Source organism: Hippocampus zosterae, chromosome 2 (genome assembly GCF_025434085.1).
Source record: "Hippocampus zosterae strain Florida chromosome 2, ASM2543408v3, whole genome shotgun sequence".
NCBI lineage: Eukaryota > Metazoa > Chordata > Actinopteri > Syngnathiformes > Syngnathidae > Hippocampus > Hippocampus zosterae.
In genome coordinates this window covers 12,586,980-12,613,481 of record NC_067452.1, presented here as the reverse complement: position 1 = coordinate 12,613,481, position 26,502 = coordinate 12,586,980, and the positions used below count along the sequence as shown (strand labels likewise).

At 42.2% G+C, this 26,502-nt stretch overlaps 1 protein-coding gene across 1 annotated transcript; it reads right to left on the bottom strand.

Annotated features, from left to right (window-relative positions):
- Window positions 1–484: 484 nt before the first annotated feature.
- LOC127595953 (semaphorin-3F-like) lies at window positions 485–24,009 on the bottom strand. Its single transcript, XM_052058036.1, has 19 exons — window positions 23,522–24,009; window positions 16,360–16,475; window positions 16,147–16,283; window positions 9,809–9,969; window positions 8,430–8,492; window positions 8,232–8,351; window positions 7,950–8,043; window positions 7,741–7,860; window positions 7,461–7,600; window positions 6,573–6,687; window positions 6,429–6,498; window positions 5,350–5,494; window positions 5,050–5,272; window positions 4,141–4,229; window positions 4,010–4,051; window positions 3,771–3,928; window positions 3,638–3,705; window positions 2,926–3,053; window positions 485–2,324 (listed from the first exon to the last, which is right to left on the bottom strand). The coding sequence occupies exons 3-19, from the start codon at window positions 16,256–16,258 to the stop codon at window positions 1,932–1,934; spliced, it is 2,241 nt and encodes a 746-aa protein (XP_051913996.1). The 5' UTR covers window positions 16,259–16,283; window positions 16,360–16,475; window positions 23,522–24,009; the 3' UTR covers window positions 485–1,931.
- Between the last annotated feature and the right edge of the window lie 2,493 nt (window positions 24,010–26,502).

The window sequence follows — 26,502 nt, the reverse complement described above, 5'->3', positions numbered from 1 at the left end:
TGAATCTCCAAACTGCATAAAAAAATCTTGACCGTTATTTATAGTCCCGTACACATAACATGGTAAATGTTCTGTGTCCATTTGCAAATAGTTATTTTGAGTTATTTTGCAAACATTTATCCATGGATATTTTGTATTTCATTTTCATGTACACATATGCCAGACAGTATATAACCTATATAACACCCACCGGGCCATAATATTATCAAATTTTCAGATTCTAGTCAAGGGAATTGCTCTCACAATTTGTACGAACTGCAGGCTTTTAATACTAGACATGGGAAGACCAGATTGCAGCACATTAAAATAGTGAAGACAAGACATGACCAATGCATGAACTCCCTCACAAAAAGCTGTATCTTAGCAATATAGCTAAGATGAAAAAAGAGGGACAAAAAACACAGTTTGGATAATATTCTTGATATGCATTTCAATGGAGAGTCACAGATACCCAAGCCATAAGAAACATACTGAAAACACGGGGTCAACATCGTTCCACTTTATATAACAAGACACTGTACATAAAAAAAAAGGTTTAACTTACTGTTAACAGCTGTGCAAACATCCCAAATTTCCCACCACCACCACTTACAAAGTGCATGACTGGAAGACCGCGGTGAAGTGTGTCTTCACCACTCACATACTGGGGGGGTCACGACAGCACAGGACCGGAGAGGCCTAGCTTAACACGGTATTCATAGTTGACACTTTACGGACATCGTTACACGGCAAGGCCCAAGAAGAGTGACAAACAACATAGAGAAGCATGCAAACATTGATAAAACATCTTTGCTTCCTCAAACAATACAACAGTAATCCACTGGCCGTATATATTATATTCACAATCAATATATTACATTTGCTCTCAATATACTCAAAAGTAGCACACTTGTGGTTTTGCCGCTTGACACCTTCTTGTGGCACTAGGGTTATAAGTTTACAAATATCCTATTTTCCCTGCACCGCCAACTTTCAGTGTCATGCAGTCGGAATATTGGAAACAACGGTGCACTTGCTTATTCTACAAAACTCAAAAAAGTGTGGGATATTCAGCTGTCGGGTGTAATTTCAGGACGAACATAAAATGTTGCATAAAATGTTTAAACTTCTCTCAGCTATCCATTTTTGGATGTCATCTTGGTCTTGTAATGTCAAAATGTGAACAGCGTGATGAACAGAATTGGTGAAAAGCCAAGTCGACTTCAACCGGGGCAATTATTTGGTCCGTTCAAATTCGTGACACACTGAACAGTCGGACATTCACTCAAACGTTGAAAGAAGGTCAAATTAAAAGGTAAGTTTAACATGACAAAAAACACTACAAACATAACATACGGAGAACAATCTGGGGGGGGGGGAACGTGAACTTTATCAAGTTAAAGCGTGAAACTGAACTTTTATTTTTCCTTTAATGTTGTTGCAGCAATACGCTCCCTTAAGATATGGTGCAAGTAAATGGTTTTTTTAAGAAAAAGAATGCGATGCACTGAACCTGCAAAATGTGAAACACAGTGCACTTTATGTTCACCCTGAAATTTTCATGGCAAAGCCCAACATCTAACTTTTGGCAAGTCACGTATGTCATCGTAGTCATGTGGTTGAGTGAGGAAAAATGATCTTTTCACGTTAGGAATAGATTGTAGTTGGTCTGGAAGGTAATTTAATTGAATCAAAAATGACTTCAGCTGTGACTATGTCCTGAACTTGAAAGCTGAACAAACAAGAGAAACTGCAATGGAACCATTGGAATGCGCTCATTGGTGAGGCGTGCGATCCGCTAAATGTACCCGCTACGCAGAAGATAAAACACCAATATGGTACTTGAACGGCATGACAGCGTCGACTGTCAAACCAATGGAGGAGATGCACAAACATGCATGAACAACAACCAATAAAAGTCCAACTGGGCCACCTCAGACGGCAGGAGCGTCCTAACCGAGACCTTGCTCCTGGCCTTCCGCATGCCGCCGGCTGGTGCGCTTGCGCTGGTGATGTTGCTGCTGCTTGGGACTGGACTGCTCCCAATAGGACTGGCAGTACTGGTTGATCAGTCTGATCTCAGGCGGGAAAGGTGTGGAAGCGAGGGACGACCGAGGGTAAGGTCGCGCGGCGTGAGTCTCGGGATCGGTCTCGGCCTCGTCATCGTCTCGAGCGCTCAGAGCCAAAACGATGTCTCGATCGAGGATGCGCAGCGCCACGCGGGCCACCGTGTGTTTAAAGTTGTTCTCGGTGGCCAGGCAGTGGTACAGCCCCGCGTCCGATCCATTGAGGGACTTGAGAAGGATGCCGTGGTTGGTCTTCAGGACATCGCCGACGCGGTTGAGCTGAAGAGCCAAGCAGTCAGAAAGTGATGGTCGGTGTGCAATAATGGGGGAAAAAAATGATGAGATCACCTTGTTTTTTGTCAATTTCTTGCTCGTAAAACATGGAATGCCTAAAAGCATCATTTTTGGCAGTGTAATCCAGTGGCAAGCCCGATCAGTTTATAATGGGGCTTAAATCTTGTCATATTTGTTGGACGTAAGTATATCTAGAACAAAAAAAATTATTTGTCAGCAAAAGCCTTCTTTTAGTCTTGCTTTTGTTTTATAGTTTGAGGTGCAAAAAATATTTGCGTCAAAGTCACTGTTTTCTTCATGTTTTTGCCTGAAACTGGTGGTTTTGATTAAGCCAACGCATGTTGATGACTATCGAATTAATCTTTTTTTTTTCAGACTTTTTTTGTCGTAGGTTGGGTGCTAACATTGTCCCAAAAAAGAACTCTGAAGTGACTGGCATAACGGGGATCTTTGCTTGAAAAACGGCTGACAGTCAATGAGTTCATTTAGGTGATCATGGAAAAAAAGGGATTGTCACTATTTGCAACAGGGCTCTGTCTCAATTCCCTGCAAGTAGTGAGCTATTCCTCCAAGTGATGTTCCTTACCAATTTCCTTTTGCCGTTACTCTGGAAAAGCCACTTGATGGTGGCCTGAGGGGACCGAGGCTGACACTCTAAAAAGGTGCTGCTACCTTTCACCCCGAACTGTACCGTTTCTCGCAGACGTTTCTCCACTGGAAGCACAAAGAAACGGCATCGCAAAGCATCAAGACCTTCTTAAATATAGATATTGTTTGGGATAATGTTCTGTTATTTTTATTCAATGAAGCTAACACGCATGTTTAGAGAATTTGAAAGGAAGCTTAACACAAAGATGTTGTTCGTGATATCGTGCAACAATCGTTTTTTTTTCTTTTTAATAAAAATAGATAACATCTTGTAATATTTAACTTAAAACTAAATATTTGCCAATATCGTTTTATTTTTTAAAATAATAAATACTGCCAACTTGCGGTTTGGCACATATGTTCATGGATTTTGTCTATTTTTTCCCCCAATATTGAATTAAAAAAAAAAAATTATATACATACACACACACACACACACACACGCTTCCCCCAATGCATTTCAATGGACATCAGTTATTTGCCGATTTTCGCTGTAGTGGGCCGGCAGAGTGCCTATCCTTTATGAATAGTGGGCGTCCACTGCCCATCGAAACACTTCAAAAAATATCAGTATCACAATGAGTATTAAAATGCTGTTTCATTCAACTGAAATTTCACCTTTGACCCAAACATACAGAAGGGCAACAGACCTTTGGCGTTAAAGCCTCGACACTGCCTGAGAGGATCGCCGTGTTTGACGTCTTGTCTTCTGCTCCTCCTGCAACAGATGATAAAACCTCCGTGAGTCGCCCCGTCTGTAATTGTCTGCAATGTGCTCAGCACCTCTTGGTGGAAGGAGTGAAGGCCGAGCAGCTCTCCCCGTCCCAGGCGCAGTAAGGATCCCGAGCCAGGCAGCAGTCGGAGCAGGCTCTACCATAAACGCCGCAGCGGTGCAGCGACACCTGCGTCAAGCCCGCATCCGATGATACATACAGCTGTTGCTGCAAGACACAAGATAAAACATCTTCGAGCTGAGTCATGGCGTCCTCACACAGGTGTAAACTGCCGCAACGCTTACTTACTCGTTTAGAAGAGATCTTCATCGTTTTGACAGGAGCTCGACTCTGTGAAGGTATTAAAAAAAAAAAAGACAATGGACTAAGATGTTAAAATTGACATGCCCTTGTGACAAAACGGTAAAGAGAAGACATACCCGGAACACTTCCACTTCCTCTAACGTGAGCTCCTCCATGCTGGTGGGGTCTTTGGGCAAAACTATGACTTTCTGGATGGTGCCACGATCTGAGAAGAGTAAAGTAACATAACATAAAAGAAGTAAACACACGACAAAGAGAATCCCACCAGATGTGTTTGAAGCAGCCACATATCTTAGCTTTTAAGTCTGCTAAGATTACAGCTAATGCTAAATTGCCTTTATGTTGTGGTGCTTAACCTTTTGTCATCTATCTGTCCTTATCTGCGCTCATGTGCATTTTTATTTGCTGTAATCTGTGAGATCACCACATTCTGCAACAGCGATTCAAATTTATAATGAGTGATCACCCACTCGTGAAAGTAGTTACCAAACTCGGCATACTACGTAAATGTTCAGTCGGGTTCATCCGCATTCAGTGGTGTGCAGAAGCCAAGCACCATAAATTGCCTGTGCGGATGGCATTTTCTCACAGGCATGTAGAAAATGTTTACACGGGTAGTTTTGGAATAATTTTGCCAAAATGGCTAGTTTCGTAGCTAACACAACACATCTATTTATTTTTTTAAATGGAGTTGTTTGTTACAATTTAAACTACAGCCACATTCTCTTTATAAAGCAATTCACCTCACCTCACATTTTCCTGACTGACTTCACATATTAAAACTCCAAAGTATAGGAGAGTATAATGCAAAAATTGTTATTCAAGCCATTTGCAATGTTTTTTTTAAACTGCTCTGCTTTGGTCAAATCGGTTACCCTTAGTATGATGCAGCCAGGGAATGGTTGGAAGTATGGGGTGACGTCACGGTTATAAGATGTATACGTTTCGATTACTGAGTAGAAAATTAAAGTCTGAACAGCCTCCTGGAAAGTACTTTACTGTAGTTCGAGTTTAAAAAGCCTCACCTGTGCCCAGAAACAGCACCTCGTAGCGTCCATCCACAGCATCCACCTGATCCACCACCAGGGCCGTGAAGCGGTAGTCCACACCGGTTCTCACCACTAGAGGGCGACGGTGGATAGGATAGACGGGCTGGAACATGAGTGGGTGAGCGCGGATGAAATTGACAGCCTCATCAGAGAAACTCTTGGAGGAGCGGATCCCAGGGGTGAAGGTTCCTCCCGGGCACTAGATGACAAAGAAGAGGTGCGCATGAGTCTTTTGCCTTTGTATATTTAAGAGGAGCAAAGAGGGCTAAGACGCACCATTCCCGGTCGGGGGTACGGAATCTTGCCATTGTACTCCGTCCACTGGTAATTGTGGCCATGCTTGTGGGCGAACGGCCCGTTGAAGACATTGCGGATGTCGGCCATGGAGTAGACGCACACTGCTGAGCCCTTGAATACAGAGCTGGATAACAAACAAATACCCTGACCGATTGATTTTTTTTTTCAATATACAGTATATCTCTGGAGGTGGGGGGACACACCAAAATAAATTTTAGGGTATTGTGGTAATAATTTTTACGTTTCTGCAAATGAAAGCCCTAAATCCACGGTTCTCATCTTTTTTCACTACTGTTGCCAAGCCTTCAACTACTTTTTCAGAAGAGTAGATTTCAATACTCCCAAAATAACAAGTGAAATACTCTTATCCGTTTCATGATGACATGACAGTAGCACATGATAAATATCGTGTGAGAAAAAAACACGGCCTCTCGACAACATTTAGTTTTATAGTATGACCTTATTACGAAGAAAGAAGCAGATCAGTGCGAGGCCCCAAATGATTGATACCTGATGGGTTGTTTTTCCTCAGTCGTGGTGGTTTCTCAATTTGGAAAATGCTTATCGGCCGTATAGCCCCACTTATTTTAGATTTTTTTGGAGTACGTTGTTTTACCCGACCCCCCCCCCCCCCCCCCCCCACACACACACACACCAGAATGGACGTGCTAAATGGGCACATTTTCATAATTGGCAAGCCAGCCTGGTCCTTATCTCCAGTGAATAGTGGTTGTCCACTGTGCATATTAGTATCATGATCCAGCAACTGAAGAATCAGCCATACTTACCTGTCTATCAACGACACATGTTTGAAGTGACATCATAATCGTCTTCATGAATCATACCTCACAAGTATTTTGTGTTAGATAGATTAAAAACAAAAAACAACACAAAATAAATTGGTCGGGTTAAATTCTTAAGTTTTGATGACCAATTGAAAATGGAAAGAACAAATAACACACAGATTGTGCTTGAATCAGAAATAAAAAGCCAAATCAAGTGCAGTGCCCTGTCGGAATGTCAAATAAATAAATAGTCTGAAGATTGAGGCTGCTCACCCCGCAGTAGTAAAGAGTGCAAACACCATTGGGTTTCGTTCGTCCTGTGTCGGCTGGATGAATACGTCACCTGCGGGATCGGGTGTGCACGAATCAATAAGTGAGAAGTCGCCGTTAAAATGCAATTTGTCGCGGCTATCTCACGTAATTCATCAAATCGCGTTTCAACTCCATCATCGCCGATCACTGAGCAGATAAGCCGAGCTTTGAGAAACGTTGTCCAGCGGTTCACCAGAGATTTCTGACCCCCTTCGTCATTCTGAAGACAAAAGAAAAGATGTTGCGGTTCAGTGTGTCCAGTTACGCTTTTCAATTTACAAGATGAGGTGCATGAAGTGATGCCTTGACTCACGAGCATGGGCACGGAATGAATGAAGCCCTCCTTATTTCAAATCATCTTTTCCCATTGTGACCAATGGAAATGATAAACAGCTCCAGAGAATGCAGCCACCTTTACAGTTGTGATTGGAGGAAGCGTGCGTGTCGGTGGTACTTTCGAGTGCTATCGAGTTCTATGTGTGATTTGGAAGCGTTTACAGCCAACCGTAACCTTGAACTCGGGGGTAGGGAACTCCAGTTCCTCGATAGTCATATATCCAGCCTGTTTGAAATCCCCGCCCTACTCCCAAAACACCTGATTGAATTGTTCATGATAGTTTCAAGCGTCTACAAAGCTCACTGCTGAGCTGATTGTTTGACTCAATGTATTGGAGTAGGGAGAGATCTAAAACAGGCAGGATATGGCTCTCGAAGAACCGGAGTTCCCCACCCACTGCTTTAACTTATTCAGAGGTCTAATTAAGAAAAAAAAACTAAAAACCAAAGAGGCATATTTTCACTTTCTTTTTTTTTTAATAACTTGAAAAATTCAGCATTTGTAACATTGCGGTTCCACTGTACTTGTTGCTTGTTGTAAAGTTGTCTGCCACCATCGAGTGCTTGTAAGTTGAGTTTTTGCTCGCAGCTCAAGACAAACAATGGTTCATTTCCCAAGTAAGCTGAAGCGCCGTCGTATTTGTTCAGGTGACTCACCAGGCACACTCTGCCCACCCTGGCCAAGATGTTGGGGCCTCCGCTGGAGTCTAAGCTCTTCTCGCGGAAAAAGAAGTAGAGCTTGTCGTCGTTGCTCTCTGCACTGTCAGGGATCTGTTGGATCTGAACAAACACCGGTTCTGGAGGACAAAAAAAAATTGTTTAGTAAAAAGCAGATAAGCAGCGAGGCGACTGAGCCAAGTGTCCGTGATGAGTAACGACACAGGAAGCATAGCCTGTAATCGACCAAGTTTATCGCCACACACCCTCCATTACTCACCGTTGAGCCACCTGGAATCGTACTGTTCCGTCCGGATGGCAGTTCTCCCACCCATGGTCCTAAAGAGAGCTGCATCTGTGCTCATGAAGTCAATATGGACCCCTGCATACAGGTCACCATCTAAAGTGGGGAACATTTAGCAGAACAAAGAAGACTGAAACATGTTTTGTCTGTCTGCTTATTAATTGTTGATCACGAAGGGATCTTACGAATAAGAACTGCGACATTCTCCTCTTTGGGATCATAGGAACATTTTCCCTTCCCGGAGTCCACATAGCCGGGGACCAGTCGAAACAGGTAGTCCTGCGCAGACGGATGACAGTCGGCATAAAAATAGATGGCTTTAACGTCACAAGGGAGCACAGGAAAATCATAAACAAATCAGTGTCCTAGTTTGTACTCCTGAAATATTTAGCAGGACAAAGTTTCCAGGTCTGCCGCACAGAGATTCTATCCACGAATGCCGCTCGAGGGGGTGTGAATGTGTTCACCTCGGCCCTCCAGCCTCTGTTGATGAATGTGCAGATGGGTTGGTAAGCTCCCGTTCCACAGGTGTAGAGGTGGGTGCGGTTCCATGGCTCGATCAAGCGTACAAAGTTGGCGCATTCGCCCTGGACAACGGGGAATTTCAACATGCTTTTTACATGCTCTTGATTTTGAAAGCAAAGAATGCAAATACAAGATCACACCTGTCTTCCCTTTCCTGTCATTTGGCACTCCCCTTTCCTCTTGGCAGATGCTGGCCAGTGGATCTGGTTTGAACACACAAATGACTTATTAGGGAGTCAGCATGGATAATACATGCCTCTAATATCGTTATTTATTGCCTAGGGATGAAAAAAGAATTAACCTACAATACATTTTTATGCATGTAGTCTATGTCAAATTGCAGTCACAATATTGGGGGGAGATTGCAATTTGATTATTTTCACATGGACGGGAAATAATGTTAAAGCTACCAGGATGATTTTCAGTTTTAGGAACATCAGAGCATTGTGAAAGTTTAAATGAATCGTGGATGAAGAGGACAAAAAAGTAAAGAAAGAAAATGTGTTTTTGATTGAGACATATGGTTTCAGTTTTTCCACATAGATGACTGAATTTTTCTTCATTAGTTTTGTGTAGATTTGGCTTTGTTCTTGTGGTTGTGTTTTCGTAACTGCTATGATCTCATCGTCATTACAACAGCACACAACTCAACGTTTAAAGTTAGTTAAAATGATGTGACATCAGTCTGGGTCACCCAGAAGCCAACTTCCAAAAATGTTTAATGGCAAGGTGTGCCTTAAAACAAAAGCATTTTATGAGGGAAGGAGGGGTTCCCAAAAACATTTAAATATGACTTCGGTAAATGTGCTCTTAGACCACCTACGGTAATTGTTTATTATGACTCGCACAGTACAGTGGTGCCTTAAGAATCTAAATAAATTTGTTTTTTTTAATAGGGAAATAGCACTGTATAATAGTGTGTTATAAATATAGAATAATAAAATGAATATATTAAATGTAAGGAAATTAAAAGTTTGTGCAGCATGATTTAGTCGTTAAGACTCCTTGTGGTAAGCATGAAGTGGCCACCGGGGGCAGTGTCCCTCGCCTACTGCCCGAAGACGGTTGGGATAGGCTACAGCACCTCCCGCGACTCTAGTGAGGATCAAGCGGTTCGGAAAATGGATGGATGGATGTAACTGACACAGTAAGCTGGAGTAATATTATTCATTTTTCACAGAAGATAAATCACATCAGTTGCTCAAAATGTTACAACACAGCAATGATCAAACTGTGTTAGCTTGCCAATGCCGCTGTCCGTCATGTGTTAGCAATAAGCTAGTGGACTTTTAAGCTACGTGGCTGTTTGAAAATACAATGTTTACTCGTCTGTGTCTATAGCGTCGGTAGCAAGCTTTAAAACTGTTACTGATTGTCACAACGAATCAAAAAGATTTTAAGTCTGTTGACTTGCAATCGTAATGCTGAAGGTAAATCGAAACAAAAACAGAAATTAATAAATCCCTTGAATGTGGGTGTGTGTGTGTGTGTGTGTGTGCTTGTGTGACTGCATTCATACTATTAGCGGTTCTTTGTTGACATTGTGCATATCCAGAGCCACCAGGTATTCCCTGCTGCCCAGGTACAGGCGACCCTGGTCCTGATCCATCAAGAGGATTCGGTAGTCGCTGGTGTTGAAGGAAAAACTGAAGGGTCGCGCTGCCCGCGTGTCCATCAGTTCTGCGAAAAAAAGTACCATTACTTTTACTTGTTGTAATAAAATAAAATAAGGAGAGACATAACATGAGGGTTAACGTTAACATGTGTTACATGCAAAGTGACATAATTGAGAGGAGAATATGTCCATGGCGGCCCGGTAGTCCAGTGGTTAGCACGTCGGCTTCAAAGTGCAGAGGTACCGGGCTCGATTCCAGCTCCGGCCTCCCTGTGTGGAGTTTGCATGTTCTCCCCGGGCCTGCGTGGGTTTTCTCCGGGTGCTCCGGTTTCCTCCCACATTCCAAAAATATGCATGGCAGGCTGATTGAACACTCTAAATTGTCCCTAGGTGTGAGTGTGAGTGTGAATGGTTGTTCGTCTCTGTGTGCCCTGTGATTGGCTGGCAACCGATTCAGGGTGTCCCCCGCCTACTGCCCGGAGACCGCTGGGATAGGCTCCAGCACCCCCGGCGACCCTAGTGAGGATCAAGCGGTTAGGAAAATGAATGAATGAATGAATATGTCCATCACAATACAATAATTTTGGAATTGATTTTTTTATTTCATGGGTTAATCGGTTAAAAATGTGTTTGGAATTCAAGTTCATTGCAAAATGTTTATTTTTTTCCCACTTACTGTTCATTAACTTATTATTGTTGTTTAATGATTAAAAAAAACAAATAAACAACAATGAAGCAGTATCACACCAGTGGGAGTAATATACTCGCCAACCTTTTGAAACTGAGCACAGCTACAGCACATCTTGGCTCCTGATTAATACGAATGAAGGGCTACTAGTTTCATATCCGCAGCGGAAGCTGCTTCAGGTTACATGTGCAGAAGGGCGTAATCGTACTACAGCTGCAAATAAACAAGATTTTCGTAATACATGGGCGGTTATTTATTTATTTGCATAAAGTGATAAGAAATAAGATTCAATTACTGGTTTGCTTTGTTAGATGTCAGTTCCATAAAGGACGACAGAAATCCCATATTTACTGTTGACAGTCCAAAATCTGAGGATGTGGAATAATATAAGTTAAACGATGGCTTGATTCTCAACACAGTTGTGGATTAATTGGGTTTTTGATTTGTTTTAAATTAATTGATTGATTGCGAGACCGCTGGATTAAAATTTAAAAAAACATGGGTCATCTGTAGCACAAATGACAATCATAGTAAAACAATTGGAAAAGACAGAAAGTGGCTGGAGAGCGTTATTTACGATTTTGAGAGTGGCACAGTTATTGGCATTACGGAGCTAGCAGTCGTTCTATTTTACGGATTTCCTGAGAAAATTGTACTTTGTCCGGAGTGTGTGTCCAAAAGAACTAAGTTAAGGCCGCCATTTTGTGAGTGTACGATTCCTTGAATTTGCGAAGTTAACCAAATGCCATTGGCTAGCTACTGATTTTATGCTGTTACCAGACTATGATGGTACGTTAGTTTAGCGAGTGCTATGATTTCAGACCCATAATGCGTAATCGTGACCACCCTTAAGTTATGTAATGTATGTAACCTGGTTAATGTCTCTTATTCAGCTGTGGATTGTAACTAGTACAGTATTTTCTAATCCAACAATGACTTTCAAAACCATGCAATCAGTTTTGAAGAAGTAATACAAACTCAGATTGCTTTTTCAAAGCAAGTGTGGCATCACTGACTCCATGAAGAGTAACATTAGCGGTAATGATTATTACAAATTGCGGCAACATGAACTTGATTTTCAAACTGTTATTTGAATAACTTTGAGCTAAAGTTGCTCAGTGAAGTACTAAGACCTCCAACCTGTTCCATGACAGGCTTGCATGAACACACAGCCCCTGAAACAACAGCCTTCTCACTTGTTCTCTGGCAAATGCATGCAGGCAATTAAATATAACTCAACTTGGAGCGTTTTAAGAAACATATTTGCTTTTAGGATGTGAATATTTCATGTGTGCTGACTGTGTGATTGAGCTGAAGGTACCACATGCCCACAGGAGTCATGTGATAAAAGCAAGTCCCTTACGCAAATTCTTAAGATCGGGATTGTGCTCAGCCGAGCAGAACCTGTTAAGACATGCTGCTGGAAAATGTATTCAGCATTTTTCTTTTTTCTTCCAAAAGCTCTGACTGAACCATTTTCATCTGCTGTGAAAGAAACGCAGAGTGATTCGGTTGCACGCTTCCGTTCAACAATTCATTTGAACCACAATTTTGAAAAAAGAACACAGAAAATCTACACTGCTTTATGTCTCACGCCGATATTCACTAATGACTAATGAGACTGTTGAGCGTGCTTGTGGTTGTTCGTGCTCAATCAAATCAAAAAGTCAGACTGGTTCTTCTTGTGTTAGGAGAAGACTACGATGGTCAGATCTGGAATATAGTCATGACTAATTAGTAAAATAGGGCCTGATCTTTTTCCACAATGTGTTTGGGATAATCAGTAACGATCTAGTGAAAGCATGGTGGAACTGTGTGTCCATAATTCCAAAAAAGCAGTGTTTGGTGCAAACACAACACTGTTCACCCCCAGAGGAACACCATTCCAACAGTGAAGCATGCTGCTGGCAGCATCATGAGCAGCGGCTGTTTTTCTTCAGATTGAACTCAAACCTTAGTCAAAGTGAAGGGAATTATGAACAGTTACAAAGAGCAGTCAGCGTTAGCACATATCTGCCAGCCTTCTGCCTGAAAGAAACAATGTCAGGATAAAGCCTACGAGAACAAATGAAGTTTATTCAGCGCGAATCAGAGTCACTTTAAATGGTGGCAGCTCTGCGATAGTTCCTATTTACATGAGTTTGAGTGTGATTGCTTCGTTCTAAACACAACCACGTCCCCAGTTTAAAGGGGGTGTGCACACTTGTGCAACCACATTATTTTAGTTGTGGTTTTTGTAATCGCTAACCTGAGTAAGGGGTAGAAAAAAAAAAGAGAAACCTGTTTTATCAAGTGATCGTGAACATCCCAAATAATAATGAATACAGTAACGTTACTGCATTTTACTGTTGTTCATAATGTTAAGAAATGTCCAAGATATTCTATGCATCATTTCAACTCTGACACACACATACGCAGGCATCTGTGGTCCGTGTTCAATATCTCTGCCATATGCCCGCAGCATATCGGGCCCCGGTCATGACAGCGGGCTTATGTCACAACAAATGGCCACAAATGAGCCTCAGAAGATGGTTTACGGGGATTGAGGATGACGCCCAATCTTTATTAACATCAAAGTGGCCGCCATCTTCCTCTGCGGGGTTCAACATTCAACAGGACGTAGGGAAGGTGCGACCAAAATAGGCTGTGCAATCGGATCTCCGGGATGCTGTCTTTGGGTTGGGACGAGGTAAACACAGGATGAACGGTGTGGATTCATTCAAGGGCCAGAATGTGGGAACGCCACACCCCTATACACAACTCCGAAAATAGCCAACAATGTCCTGCCATCATCGGGTAAACATCCAGAGAAGCCCCGACAGCATTCTGACACTGATAGGGAAACACTGGGAAGGACACACGATTCAAGTATGACGCTACAACTGGGTCACGCCAAGATCTCGGGTTACAACAGACGGCCGCTAATGATGCGTTCGGACACGGCTCTCCGACTTCCATTACATGGCACGTTTTGCTCTCGAGCAATGCGGACTAACGCGTGCCTACCGTTGGACAGACACAAGAGAGGGAACAAGAAGAGCTCTCTGGCCTTTGGGCCCTCGGGGGTGTCACTCAGGCCAGCTCATTGGAGTCACATGAGCCTTCGCAGGCACCGCAACCTCATCCACGGGCGCCTCCGGAAACAAAGAGACTCGCTGTGGCAAACAATGAACAATAAATCCTTGGAGTCTGAGAAAACATTTGGACTCAATCCAAATTTTCGCCTTTTTTGTTTGGTATCAGGGGGAAGGGTCAAAGCGGCTCGGGAGTGCAGCTACCAAAGCAACAAGCTAATAAGTGAACACCTCTCAGCTGTTGCGGACGTGCCCTCGTGTGTGTTCGGCGGGGGCGGACTTAACATTAGGCAGATGCGGAAAACTGCCTGCGGGCCCACAAACATCTTTTACTAACTGATGACTGAAGTTTTCTTGTATGTAAAACAATAACTATTGTTTGAGTCTCAATTCACATTCTTGAAAGCATATCAAGATGCTTAACGAGATTACAGTGGACCCCTCATACTCGCGCTTTGGCACCCACAGATTCACATCTTTGCAGATGTGTTTTTTCTCCAAATTCTTTTTTTTTGGGGGGGGTGCTGGGGGCACTCCTGTTTTGTTCAAAATGTTTATTGGTGGTATATCCCACTCAGTGAATAACGCTATTTTTTCTATGTAATTATCAATGTGTCAATTATTTGTGAATTTTCGCCACTCGTGGGTTGGCTCAGTCCCCATCGCCAGTCCACTGTATATGAATTGGTTTGCCTTGGGCCCTCAAGTGACAAAATCCAACCCCCGATGTAATCAGAAACACGTGAAAGAGCAGACTTAAAGATTTCAAAGTTCGACTGAAAACACCATGTCATGCACATATAAGCTGTTTACCGAGAAAAAATTAGCCTTGGAGGTCAAAAGAAAAGTCCCAAGCCGCAGACATGCATTTTCCTTGGTTTCAAAGATGTTGAACTCAAAACAAGCCTCCAGCTGCCAAATGTCATATCATCTGACGAATTCCGCATTTAAACATCACTCACGGAGATGATACAGCATGAGACAAAAACATCTTCAATGCTGAAGAATGTCATAAATCTCATTCCTGTCATTCTTGTTGACTTTTACGAGGCAGCGTGATGTCTGTGAGTGTGTCAGATGAAGTGAAAACAATGGAGTGGAACAACAAAAATGCCCCCACACCGTTTTGATGCCAGCTGTGGCCATATTGGAACAGTCGAGCACCACAAGGTGTTCATCAGAAATCATAGCATGGATGGCGCACTGGCTTGGTTGAAACAGAATTGAATCTCTTGTTGTTGCCATGGCAACACCATATCCTCCCTTCTCTTGTGGTCAATACTGTTGGTAAAACCAGTCAGGACACATCTCGTGTCAAGTTAGCACTGGTGGCGTAAATCACAGATTTACTCACAAGACCACAAAACATTCAACACCCAGACCAGGTTTGAAACTCTATTTTGAAATCCTAACCATGGAATGAAACGTTCATTTGAAACTTTGATCATGAAAACTCATTCACTGTCAGCCTGTGGGGAAACTATTGAGCTTTTGACTTCCGTCGCCTTGAATGGCATAAAGCCACACTTTACTAAAACCCTCACCATGTTTTGAAATACTACAATAACGTGAAACTCTAATATGAAACTCAAACACAGGCTTTGACACTCTAATTTGAAACCCTAACAGTTACTTGGAACCCAAATTTGAAACCCCAACTTGAGCTTGAAACTCTCACCCCTCTTTGATTGAGGAACATGAAAATAAGCGTAAAAAACCCCAAACATGTGCTGCCCAATCTTGGGGGTTTTTTTGTGTATAAAAGTGGGTTCCCCAAAAGCGTATTTTTTTTGAAGCACGGCTTTTTACACTGCATTGCCATTTGACAGTGCTCTCACGCCATTGCTCCTTTCCAAAATCACTCTGGTCGCATCAGCACATATCTGGAGGTGTTTGTTGTTCTTTTTTTTTTTGGTGAGATCACGCAAGGTTTTTGCCTCTGAGGACTTGTTTCGAGATATGCGATGGGTCAGAATCTCAATGTGTGTGTGTGCTGTTCTCTGTTGAGATAATCAGAGCAGACCGCACACACAATACAACCACAACTGTTAAATGCCTGTGACTCTTGTATCTTCCCGCGTGTGGTCTGTCATGGCTACTGGAAACAAAATCTTTTTAAGTTTGATAAATCCGTCTGTGTGTTCCAGGCCTCAGTGCCGGTATCCGATACCGCTGAACGGACGTCATCACATCGCACGTCAAAGCGCCGCAGAAATGACGAGTGTGACCCAAGTGCGTGTGAGTTTCAGGGTGTGGAGTGGCTCCGTTTTCACCAAGGGCCCTGCCAGTAGAAAAACACTTGTAATATCCACCTTTTGTTTCCACTGTTGCACCCTTTCGACATGTGGCAGGAAACACGATCTTTATATCATGTACGCATTAAGAGGAAGCCGAGCCTGACGCGTTCAGGTCTCTGCAAGTGAAATAGAAAAAGAAAGAAAAAAAAAAAAAGACGGCCAAGGCCAAGCGTTCCAGCTCACCTTTGAATGAGAGGCGAACCCGCGGCGCCGACTGCTGCAGGCTCAGGCCTCTGTAAACACACAAGGCCACCAAGAGGAGTTGGGCTCCAGATGTTGTCATGGTAACAGCCATACAGGTAGCCCACACAGATCTAAATCTGGACACAAAAAAAGAAAAAGACTTAGATTATTATAGCGTGCCCCATGAGGAATAAGAGACAGAAAAAGACACACACGCTCTCTCTCTCTCTCTCTCTCTTTCTCTCGTGCTCTTTGAAGCCTCTGATCAGGAGTTCGGCCTGCAGCTGTGCAATAAGGTGAGACGCACAGCGCAGTCCAAATCTTCACACCTGCGCTGGAAAAAATGACAGCCTCCATTACTTATTTAAAAAGCAAATGTCGTGAGGTGTGTGTCAAGACTACATATTTGTGTCTGCAAGAGCAGATTGTTGGAAAATGCTCATTCTACAGCACACAGTGATGCCTTGAGATGAGGGCTGAATTTCCTGCATGGCAACACACGTAACGCTAACATGTAAATGCCTTCTACCCCAAAACACTTTTTGTAATTTGCTCGTTGATGAGAAAAACACCCGTCCATAATATTGTGCTTAATAAGAACAGAGTAATAACTACAGCTGCAACTGATGATTATTGCCTGGCAACCGGTTCAGGGTGTCCTCTGCTTACTGCCCGAAGACGGCTGGGATAGGCTTCAGCATGCCCCGCGACCCTTGTGAGGATAAAGCAGATCGAAAAATGGATGGATGGAATAATTTGTCATAAAATAGGGGAGAATCATTGATTGCATTTTTTTTCCTGAAGTGAGACCAGATGTTTTCATTTGATTCAACACAAAGATCATCGGTCTGCTTTCATGGAGAACTACAAAAATCTCAATACAGTACTTTACTTTTGAGGAGCTAGAATCAGTGGACTTGGACAACTTAAGTGAAAAAAATTCTGTCAACAATTACTCCATTGTCAAAATAGTTGTCAATTAATTTGATAATCAATTAGTTGTTGATGAGTCGATTTTGCTGCACCTCTAGTAATGACTTTTAAATGTATTGCATTGAATTAAACACTTTATATATCATGACGTATTGCTTCAATTCATTGTGCTGCTCTTCTGGTGGGCCTGCCTTGGCCACCGAAGGTTAGTATCATGCAGTCATACCCACACAAACAAAGATGATTCACAACAACTTCTGAGTGACTCAGTAAGCTGCATTATTCATATCAGTTGATTTTTGCAGCGGTTTTTTTTTCAAGTATTTTGTGAATCGAATTTATTACTCAAAACATTCTTATCTCAAATCATCTCTCCCCATTGAAATGAATGGAAATGCTGTTAATCCAATCCAGTCTTCGCAATTTTTGTAGCGTTTGAAATTAACGCTTTAAATAGTGTGTATTATTTATGATATATTATCACTGTCTGGGGAAAACCTCAGGTGTTCAAATATTGTCAAATTCATTTGTTTTTCACAAATCAATACGAATGGTCCATCCTTCATGTCGTCTGTTATTACACATTAACCACTTTAAAGCGGTAAATATAGCTTGAAAATAAATCCATTGTCGCTCTTGAGCGCAAGAAATAGTGTTGCAAAAAAACTTCAGTGTCATTGTTCTGCAGAAGATGTGTGGCGCAATTGTCACCTCCATATAAGAGCTGGATTATGTTTTACTTACAAAACAATACAAAAGTGAGCTACAAAGAAGTTGGCTTGTTTGTTTAAAATCGATCGCTGTGATGTCACAAAGGTGTTGTATTAATAGCAGCTAAATACATGGGGTTAATTGGCTCACTGTTATATTTATTGCATCACTCATAGGTGTTTGTGAAGATGATGTAGGACAGACATTTGCATTTGTAACGGTTTAAAAGGCTTCGTGCACGGTGTGGGCTCGACATGACCACGGACCATGAAGAGTACAGTTGCCACTGGGTCCATGTCTGTAATATCTTAATCCGCGTAATAAATTAATGATTTTGTCAGTAAAATAAATCATTGATTGACTATATTTTTCTGTTGTGTTGATGTTAGCCTGAAACAATATATGATAAGGTATAATACAACTTGATCCAAGCAGCGTCTGGAAAAAAATAAAAGGATATACGAGGATTCCACCCAACAGCAATGATATACAAATAGAATAGTAATTGTTTTCAACATTCATTGACATCATGCCGTTCCTTCTAGGTGTGCCTACCTTGGCCACCGGGTGCAGGATAATAGAGACATACACTACATACATAAGCAGCAAATTATAATAATAAAAAAAAGGGGGGGGGGGGAATGGTCACCAGTAAAGTGTAAGCTTCACTAATATAAGTATTTTTTGCAGAAGATAAAGACTGTATGCTATTGTTATATTGTCTTTAGAGACATGTTACTTCAACAATACTAAATATAATAAAAATAATATTCATTCATTTTCTGAACCGCTTGATCCTTACTAGGGTCGCAGGGCGTGCTGGAGCCTATCCCAGCTATCTTCGGGCAGTAGGCAGGGGACACCCTGAACCGGTTGCCAACCAATCCCAGGGCTCACACACTCACACCTAGGGACAATTTGGAGTGTTCAATCAGCCTGCCATACATGTTTTTGGAATGTGGGAGGAAACTGGAAGACCTGGAGAAAACCCACACAGGCACGGGGAGAATATGCAAACTCCATACAGGTTGGCCGCAGCTGGAATTGAACCCAGTAACTTTGCACTGTGAAGTTGACATGCTAACCACTCGACTACCGGGCCCCCATAATAATAATAATTTGTTGAAGGGTCATAACCCTGGTACAGATGCTACAAGTTAGCCCAACAATGGCATTTTCCATGATGTGTTAGCATTATGCTAGCATTCCTAAACTAAGCATGTTTTAAATGCAAAACATTTTTTTCTTTTATATTTAGTTTGCTGATTAGTAAACTTCAACAACAGCTCTTCTCTTTGGCTCGCTGCAATTGATCAGTGCAGATGATTGTGAGCTGGTGCAGTACAGTGGCGACAGTTAACGGACGCATAGAGCCCCCACACCGACTATTTCTGACACTTTCAGGGTGTTGAAACCAAGACCTTAACTCACGCATTCATGATGCAGCTGCACTTTACTGGAGAGTATCCCATCTAAATTATGAATACTAAAAGCTGAGTCCATTAAATTGTCTCCCTGCTTGCTGAGCCGATAAGCCATCTCGCGGGCATCTCTCGCTCTCGTGAAATCCATGGGGCCGAGGCCCGCCAAGGCACGGTGCAAACAGCTTTTCGCCAACGTTTAACGACAGTTAGAATCTAGCAAATAAAATTCAAATGATCCACATGAGGTTATCGATTGACAGGTTCGCAGGAAGTCTTGGAAAAGAAAATCTGTGAGTAACAGACAATACTAATAGTACTGTAAATGATACCACAAAGAAAGATGCCAGAACACAATAAGATAATTTCCAACTTATCTAGGACTTCGGTGTATGCCACCACCACAAAAAAGCCAATTACTACTTTTTGGCATTTTATTACATTTAATTGAATGATACACAACACTGGATCAACTTTTTTTCTCAATTGTATGCAAATGAAAGATAATTGTTGTGTTTTAAAATTCAGTAGTTCTTCAAGGGCGTCCCGGTATGCGAGTGGTTAGTACGTCGACCTCATAGTGCAGAGGGTTCGATTCCAGCTTCATGTTCTCCCCGTGCCTGCGTGGGTTTTCTTCGGGTACTCCGGTTTCCTCCCACATTCCAAATTAAACATGCATGGAAGTCTGATTGAACCCTCCAAACTGTCCTGAGGTCTGAGTGTGAGCGCGGATGGTTGTTTGTCTCTGTGTACCATGGCAGTGGTTGTCAACCAGTTCTGGGTGTACCACGCCTATTACCCTAAGACAGCTGGGATTGGCTCCAGCACACCCCGTGACCCTTGTGAGGATGAAGCAGGTCAAAAAATGGATGGATGGATGGATGGATGGATAGTTCATCAAATAAAACCGGAAGTCAAATCATCTTTCCCCATTGAAATTGATGGAAATGCCATTAAACTGTGTGATGTGCAGACGTGCAACAATTAATTGGCAACTAATTGATTGTAAAATTTCTCAACAATGATTTGGATGATGGTTTAATCGTTTAGAGCCCTTGTTTAATTCAAAATGGTTTGAATCCTCTGATTTCAGCGCCTCAACAGAAAATATTCTCAAATTTCTGCAGTCGTGTTTTGTATTTACTGTATATATATATACATATATATATATATATATACACGCAGTCTAATCCGTTCCATAAGGCTGTTTGAAAACCGAAATCATTCGAAAACCGAAACCACGCTCGTTTTAAAATAAACACATACTGAACACATCTGCTCACAATGGAAAGCAACACGAGGAAGTGTTTTCCTCGTGTAAGGAAGGTGAGAGGAGTCAAATGGTGCATTCAAGTGCACTCAGTTTGTTCGAGAACCGAAATTGGTTCGTCATCCGAGGCATAAAAAACTCGAAAATTTTGGTCGAAAACCGAATTGGTCAAGAACCGAGATGTTCGAAACCGAGGTTTGACTGCATATATACTGTATATATATTTAACTCGCATGCTAGATTGGATAAAGGAACATGAATCAGAATTAGCCTAAGTTTAGCTAGCCCATACGCCGTTAGCCTGAATAGGCTCCGATCAGCGTCAACTGACCTCGGAACGGCGGTGAGGAAAACCAAATTATGAGCTGAGACGAGAGCCAATTAACTATTTTGCACAATCCATAGGAAAAGAATATCTTTACATTTTTAAAAACAAGCATCATCCTGACATATTTTTTAAATCCTTGCAGTGATACATCTGGTCTTGTGAGAGGAGAGGTTAAAGGTATTTTAGTCATGCCTCGATCATTGTTCTGTTTCAAGCTAATTTAAAGCTATTATTTACAAACGCAGTTCAGTCATTTTGGGGTTATTTGTCTCATCTGCAAAGAATGGGCCAATGAAACCCTGACACTCCTGGCAACTCTGTTGACGTGTGCCAAAATTGCCATTCGGATGATGAGTCTGACAAGTGGGACATTTGTCCCATTTTGTTTGAGTGTTTAGAAATGGATCTTCCTGTTGTTGACTGGTTTCCAGGAAGACTTGAGTTGGCTGAACATTGGCACTTATATAATAGGTCCGTATGCAAAAATGATGTCAGCACTAAAACCCATCCTCCTCAAAGTTTCTGAGTGATTTTAGAGCTTTTTTTAGTATGAGATTAATCAGAAATTGGCCCGCCCACTTTTGAAGCTTGACTTGTCTTTCATCTCAGCCTGTCCAGATCACAGCGGGGAGGTAAGCACTGTAATAAGTATTGATTCCTGGACAGGCAGGCAGCAAGGTTGTTCGCTCCCGCTAGCTGCTGTGGGTTGTCCAGTCAGAATTCGTCAAAACAGGGCAGAATGAGATCAATTTTAAAATTGGACTTGGAAAGATTCAGAGCACCGTACTTTCAGCTACAAGGTTGACCCTTCAGCTGACAGTGGCCATTTTAAGCACCTCATATACAGTAGGCGCAAGTGGGAGCATCCCATTGAGGATGGGTTCAATCCCCATTACTTTGACAATATTAGCCATGTATTAAAAATGATTTTGAATGGATAAAAAATCTCCTGTGCTTCCTATGACTCCAAGCAAAATTTGTAGGCGGGGGAGGGGCGTGGGGCTATATAGTTCATTGAGAAGGGTTGTTTTTAAAGTCTAGCTTATATCCATCGATCCATCCATCCATTTTCTGATCTGCTTATCCTCACAAGGGTCGCGGGCGTGCTAGAGCCTTTGCCAGCTGTCTTCGAGCAGTAGGCGGGGGGCACCCTGAACCAGTTGCCAGCCAAACAACTATTCGCACTCACACTCACAGCTAGGGACAACTTAAAGTGTTCAATCAGCCTGCCATGCATGTTTGTGGAATGTGGAAGGAGACCGGAGTACCCAGAGAAAACCCATGCGGGCACGGGGAGAACATGCAAACTCCACACAGGGAGGCCAGAGCCGGAATTGAACACTGCACCTGTGCACTGTGAGGCAGACGTGCAGTCCATGCTAACCAGTCACCCACTGTGCCGCCCCCAGCGAATGATGTTCTCGATGAAAATAACAATAATAAAAATGGATGAATTGAGCTTGTCAGTGAAAAATGAACCATCTTGGCAGGAAGATCCCTTTAAGTTTCAGGATGAATTCGTGATTTTTCCATTTAAGAAAGTTGAAACAGGCATTTGAGGCTGAGAGCCATGGCATACGTGCCATTAGGTCCTAAGGACTTTAAGCCAGTGCACGTGCCTAATATTTTATAATGGCATTTGCTCAGTGGCTATGTTGAAGGAATTTTTCAAGGTCAATGAGAAACATTGTCTGTGCCTGATTTCAATGTTCACTTTCACATAAAATGAGAACAGTAATCTTTTTATTTTTGTTTTATTGGTTGCAAAATCCAGCGCGACATTTTATTCCATATAGTCAAATTTCTCCTATTGTGGGACAAAATGTCACATGAACTCTCTTGATTTGATTGCTCAGAACTCGGCACTGATAAAATATGAACATGACATGAATCCAAAATATACTATAGACCTGAGACTTTGGCTTTTCATCTGGTACACATTTTGTTTATGTATGATGTACTGATACCAAGAAATATGTAAGAGTGCAAAAGTGTGACATCATATCACAGTCTCCCCTACTAGTTTGGTTAGGGTTAGGCTTTGGACTCAACTGTTTGATCAACTATTTGGGCAATACTCATGACTCAATCAGAATCAGATTTATTCTCCGGGTATGTAAAAGACACAGGGAATTTACCTTCCCAGTTACAACCCGCCCAACAGAACGGGGATCCCATGCCTATGTCGCATGGAGTATGTGCTAATAATAATACCCCAGAAACGATGTTACGTCAAACACACGGTACAGTACTTGCCACTTTAAAATAATCACAACTTCAAAAAGACCTCCAGGAAACACAAACTATAAATACAAATCCGTCACGGCACATTTTACGTCTACATTTTGAATCAAATGTACATGTACAAACACAGCTTTTGTTTGAAGAACACCTCGTGGAGAAAAAATAAGCGGGCCCCCATCGTTTTTTGTGTGTGTGTCTGTGTGTTTGCTGTGGTTTTGACAGCTGGGTGTTGACGACAGGACAGATTGGGGCCATCTCTGGTAATAATATAGCATAGTGAGGTTTGGAGTCCATCAAATAATTAGAGGACGAGCTCTGACCGCACAAGGGTGCAGTTTACCTGTCAAGTCAAACCATCCAGAAATAGCAAACCGATAGAGCAAAAATGTTCAGTCACTCACCACACACACACACACACATATGAAGTAACCAAATGTCTGTTAAAAGTTAAACCCCCAAAAGTCCTACCTTTGATATCCCCGATGCAAAAAGTTATCACAGCCACATTCCCCCGCGCGTCGTTCCAAGGAAAAAAATCACACCGCGTGGGGAAATAATCCGTTTTTTTAAATGATTATTCTTGGTACCCACGAGAAAAAGTAGAAGAGCTTGCAACCAGTCGCTATGAGTCGACTTTTGGTCCCCATAAGAGGAATAAAATCGCTTTGGCAAAGTTTACGAAGCCATCCGCGTGGATGATAGCACTCCACGTCACGCTGGTGAACGAGAAAGACTTCTGTGAGCGGAAATGGAGCGGCCAGGTGCAGGTGTTGGTTTGAAAGGGTGTGCGTGTGTGTGTGTTGAGTCCCGCTGTCCTCTCCCTTCTGCTGTGCTCCCTCCCAGCCTGCCAGCCTCACGCAGTCTTCCCCGTAGTGGTGGACCCAACCTCCCAGTGCAGCATATGGGTCGGATTAACCCCGTACGTCCCTGCTCCTGCTGCTGCTGCACTTGAACGCATCAGTGGTCATGCCTCCTGTAAAAACAAAATGTCACCTCAACACTTGTCTATTGGAAAAGTTAATAATTTAGTGAGGCTGCTGTTTTATATTCATGCACGGCCGTACTCTGAGTGATGCATTTATTGGTCACCGTTACTTTGCAAACCAGGTCGAGAAAAAGAAAAAAAAAGAATTCCCAGGATTCCACAGTGGCTGGCTCCCGGGTGCATGACAACGGTGACAAAAGAAGAAGGCTGGGTGGGGTGAAGGCGCGATATGTCCATCTTTGTTCAAAGAGCCGAAGTGAAAAGCAGGCGTACAGACTCTCAAATGGTTTACAACCAACACCTAAATATTCCGGGCGTAGGACCAAGTGAAGAAAATAAAGATGTTTCATACTTTTGATTTCATCACTATAAGATTGTGCCGTTTGAATACTAACACTGTATATACTGACAACAATGCATATAACCATTAGCATGTCCTGTTGCTTTTTTGGGAGGGGCGAGGGGGGGGGGGGTTAGCATTCAGCTCAGAGTGCCTGCTTATGAACAAATATAAAAATCCAACACAATACCAGGAAACTTCATTTCGAAACAACAAAGAGAAATGAATACAAATAAATACAAAGCCAGAGTCTCAAGTTGTGTTATATTCGTATAAATTAATTTTGAGGTAGGTTTTAAAAATGGATAATGAGGGTCTTTGCCTGATGTGCACTTGGGAGGTCATTCCACAGTTTTCGAACCAGCCATGGAAACAGCTCTATTTATCCTCTCTAAGCTTCTGCTTAGACTTTGGTACCTCCAGGAGCAGCTGGTCAGCTGATCTGAGTCACCGGTCAGGGGCGAGACCATTTAAAGACAAATAGCAGAATCTTATAATGGACTCTAACGTGCACAGGCAGCCGGTGAAGGGAGGTGACGACCTGAATTGTGTGCTCCCTCTTAGATGTTCCAGTCAAGAAGCAAGCGACTGGAGACATTTGAGGGAGGACTAGTCGACTCAAAAGTAAAGTGCAGTGCAATAATCAAGCCAAAATCCAATGAAGGCATAAATGACTGTTTCTATCACCGATTCAATTAATTGATAATTTGCATCTCCTCACTGTCAGGTGGGAATCCCATAGGGATTTGGTCAATTTCATATTTTCTCACTCGACAACTCGATATGTCATCTATTATTTTTTGCATTATGAAACGGTATTGTGATCACTCTTAGCCGATCTAAAGTGTTGAAAATATCTTTGACACTTGAACTGCTGGATTATGAGTTGAAACAACACAAATGAATGAATGAAGCATTTTTTTTAAACTACCGTACACAAAGAATCTATTTCATTGGCATAGGGGCAAGAAAAATTGTTTTAGGGGTATGGTTGTTCCTGCACTAGAGGCACACTAGGTTTGTTATTTCTTTTGTGGAACAAACTAATGGGAATCATCGTTCATAGTACGTGAGAATGGAAAAACCTAAACCAATTGAAGACATGTACGTTTAAATTCTTCCTACTTCTTTTTGAACAATACTATGTGTCTTTTTTTTCAATTTGATTTTGTTCTTCTACTTTTGTATTTGGTATTTGAAACAAAGTACATCATGAATTCAACTGTCTAAGTATGATAAAATTCTGATGTTATATTGATGTTGGTGCATAACAGTACATGACAGCGACCGATACCAAATTGAATGATGCAGTGGGAAAAAAAACAAATTTGGGGGATTTTCTGAAGAATAGTGGTTTTGGCGGTATGACAACACAAAAGAAAAATGCAAAATGCACCCAAACAAGTGTTTTTTAAAGTTGAAGCCACGGTCGCAATCGGCACAATTTGAACATTCAATTCAGTGATTCTTTCACATACCACTAGAGGGAGTATACAGACCAAGAAGCATGTCTTTGGAATGAGTGAGGAAGCTGGGGTACTCGCAAAAAAACCCACACAGGCACAGGAATATTTTGTCCGCGTACACACAGGAAGGCTGGAGTCGAGATTCAAACTCAGAACTGTGATGCAGACGTGCTAACCGCTAATCTACCGTGCTACCTTCTTTAAGAGTTAAAAAAAAGGGATAGCAAGACTTTTTGTTGGAGGCTGTGGCGCTATGTGGCACACAGAAAAACTAAATAAACAAATGAGGCAATGAGGTGTGTCAGTGTGAAAAAGGTCAATAAGGCAGGGGGCAGTTCCTGCACGCAAACCATTAAAAAAAAAAAAGAAAAAAAAAAAAAAGCTTGAACTCAAACCTTTGAAACGCACACCCCTTGATGATCTTGACTGATCCGTACACTGAGTATATAAGCAGTGTCCTCGTCTCCTGTTGGCCTCTGGCCACATGTGACATACGCGCAGTCAAAACGGGTCCGGGATCTTTGCTTCACCCCTGTAGGAGGCATCGCTACTTTTCCAGCTGAGGAAATGAGTCACGGATGTGTGCTGACTTCAGATTTCCTCTCAACTTTGGCTCCCCATACTTTTTGTGTGTTTGTGCCAGTCTTTGATTGTTAAA

Excerpts from the sequence above, each read along its gene's own strand:
- LOC127595953 (XM_052058036.1), bottom strand. The coding sequence starts at position 16,258 with ATGGCTGTTACCATGACAACATCTGGAGCCCAACTCCTCTTGGTGGCC. Across the intron at positions 6,688-7,460 it reads GGGTGGGCAGAGTGTGCCTG|AATGACGAAGGGGGTCAGAA; the intron begins GTGAGTCACCTG and ends TTTTGTCTTCAG. Across the intron at positions 5,273-5,349 it reads CGTACCCCCGACCGGGAATG|TGCCCGGGAGGAACCTTCAC; the intron begins GTGCGTCTTAGC and ends TTTGTCATCTAG.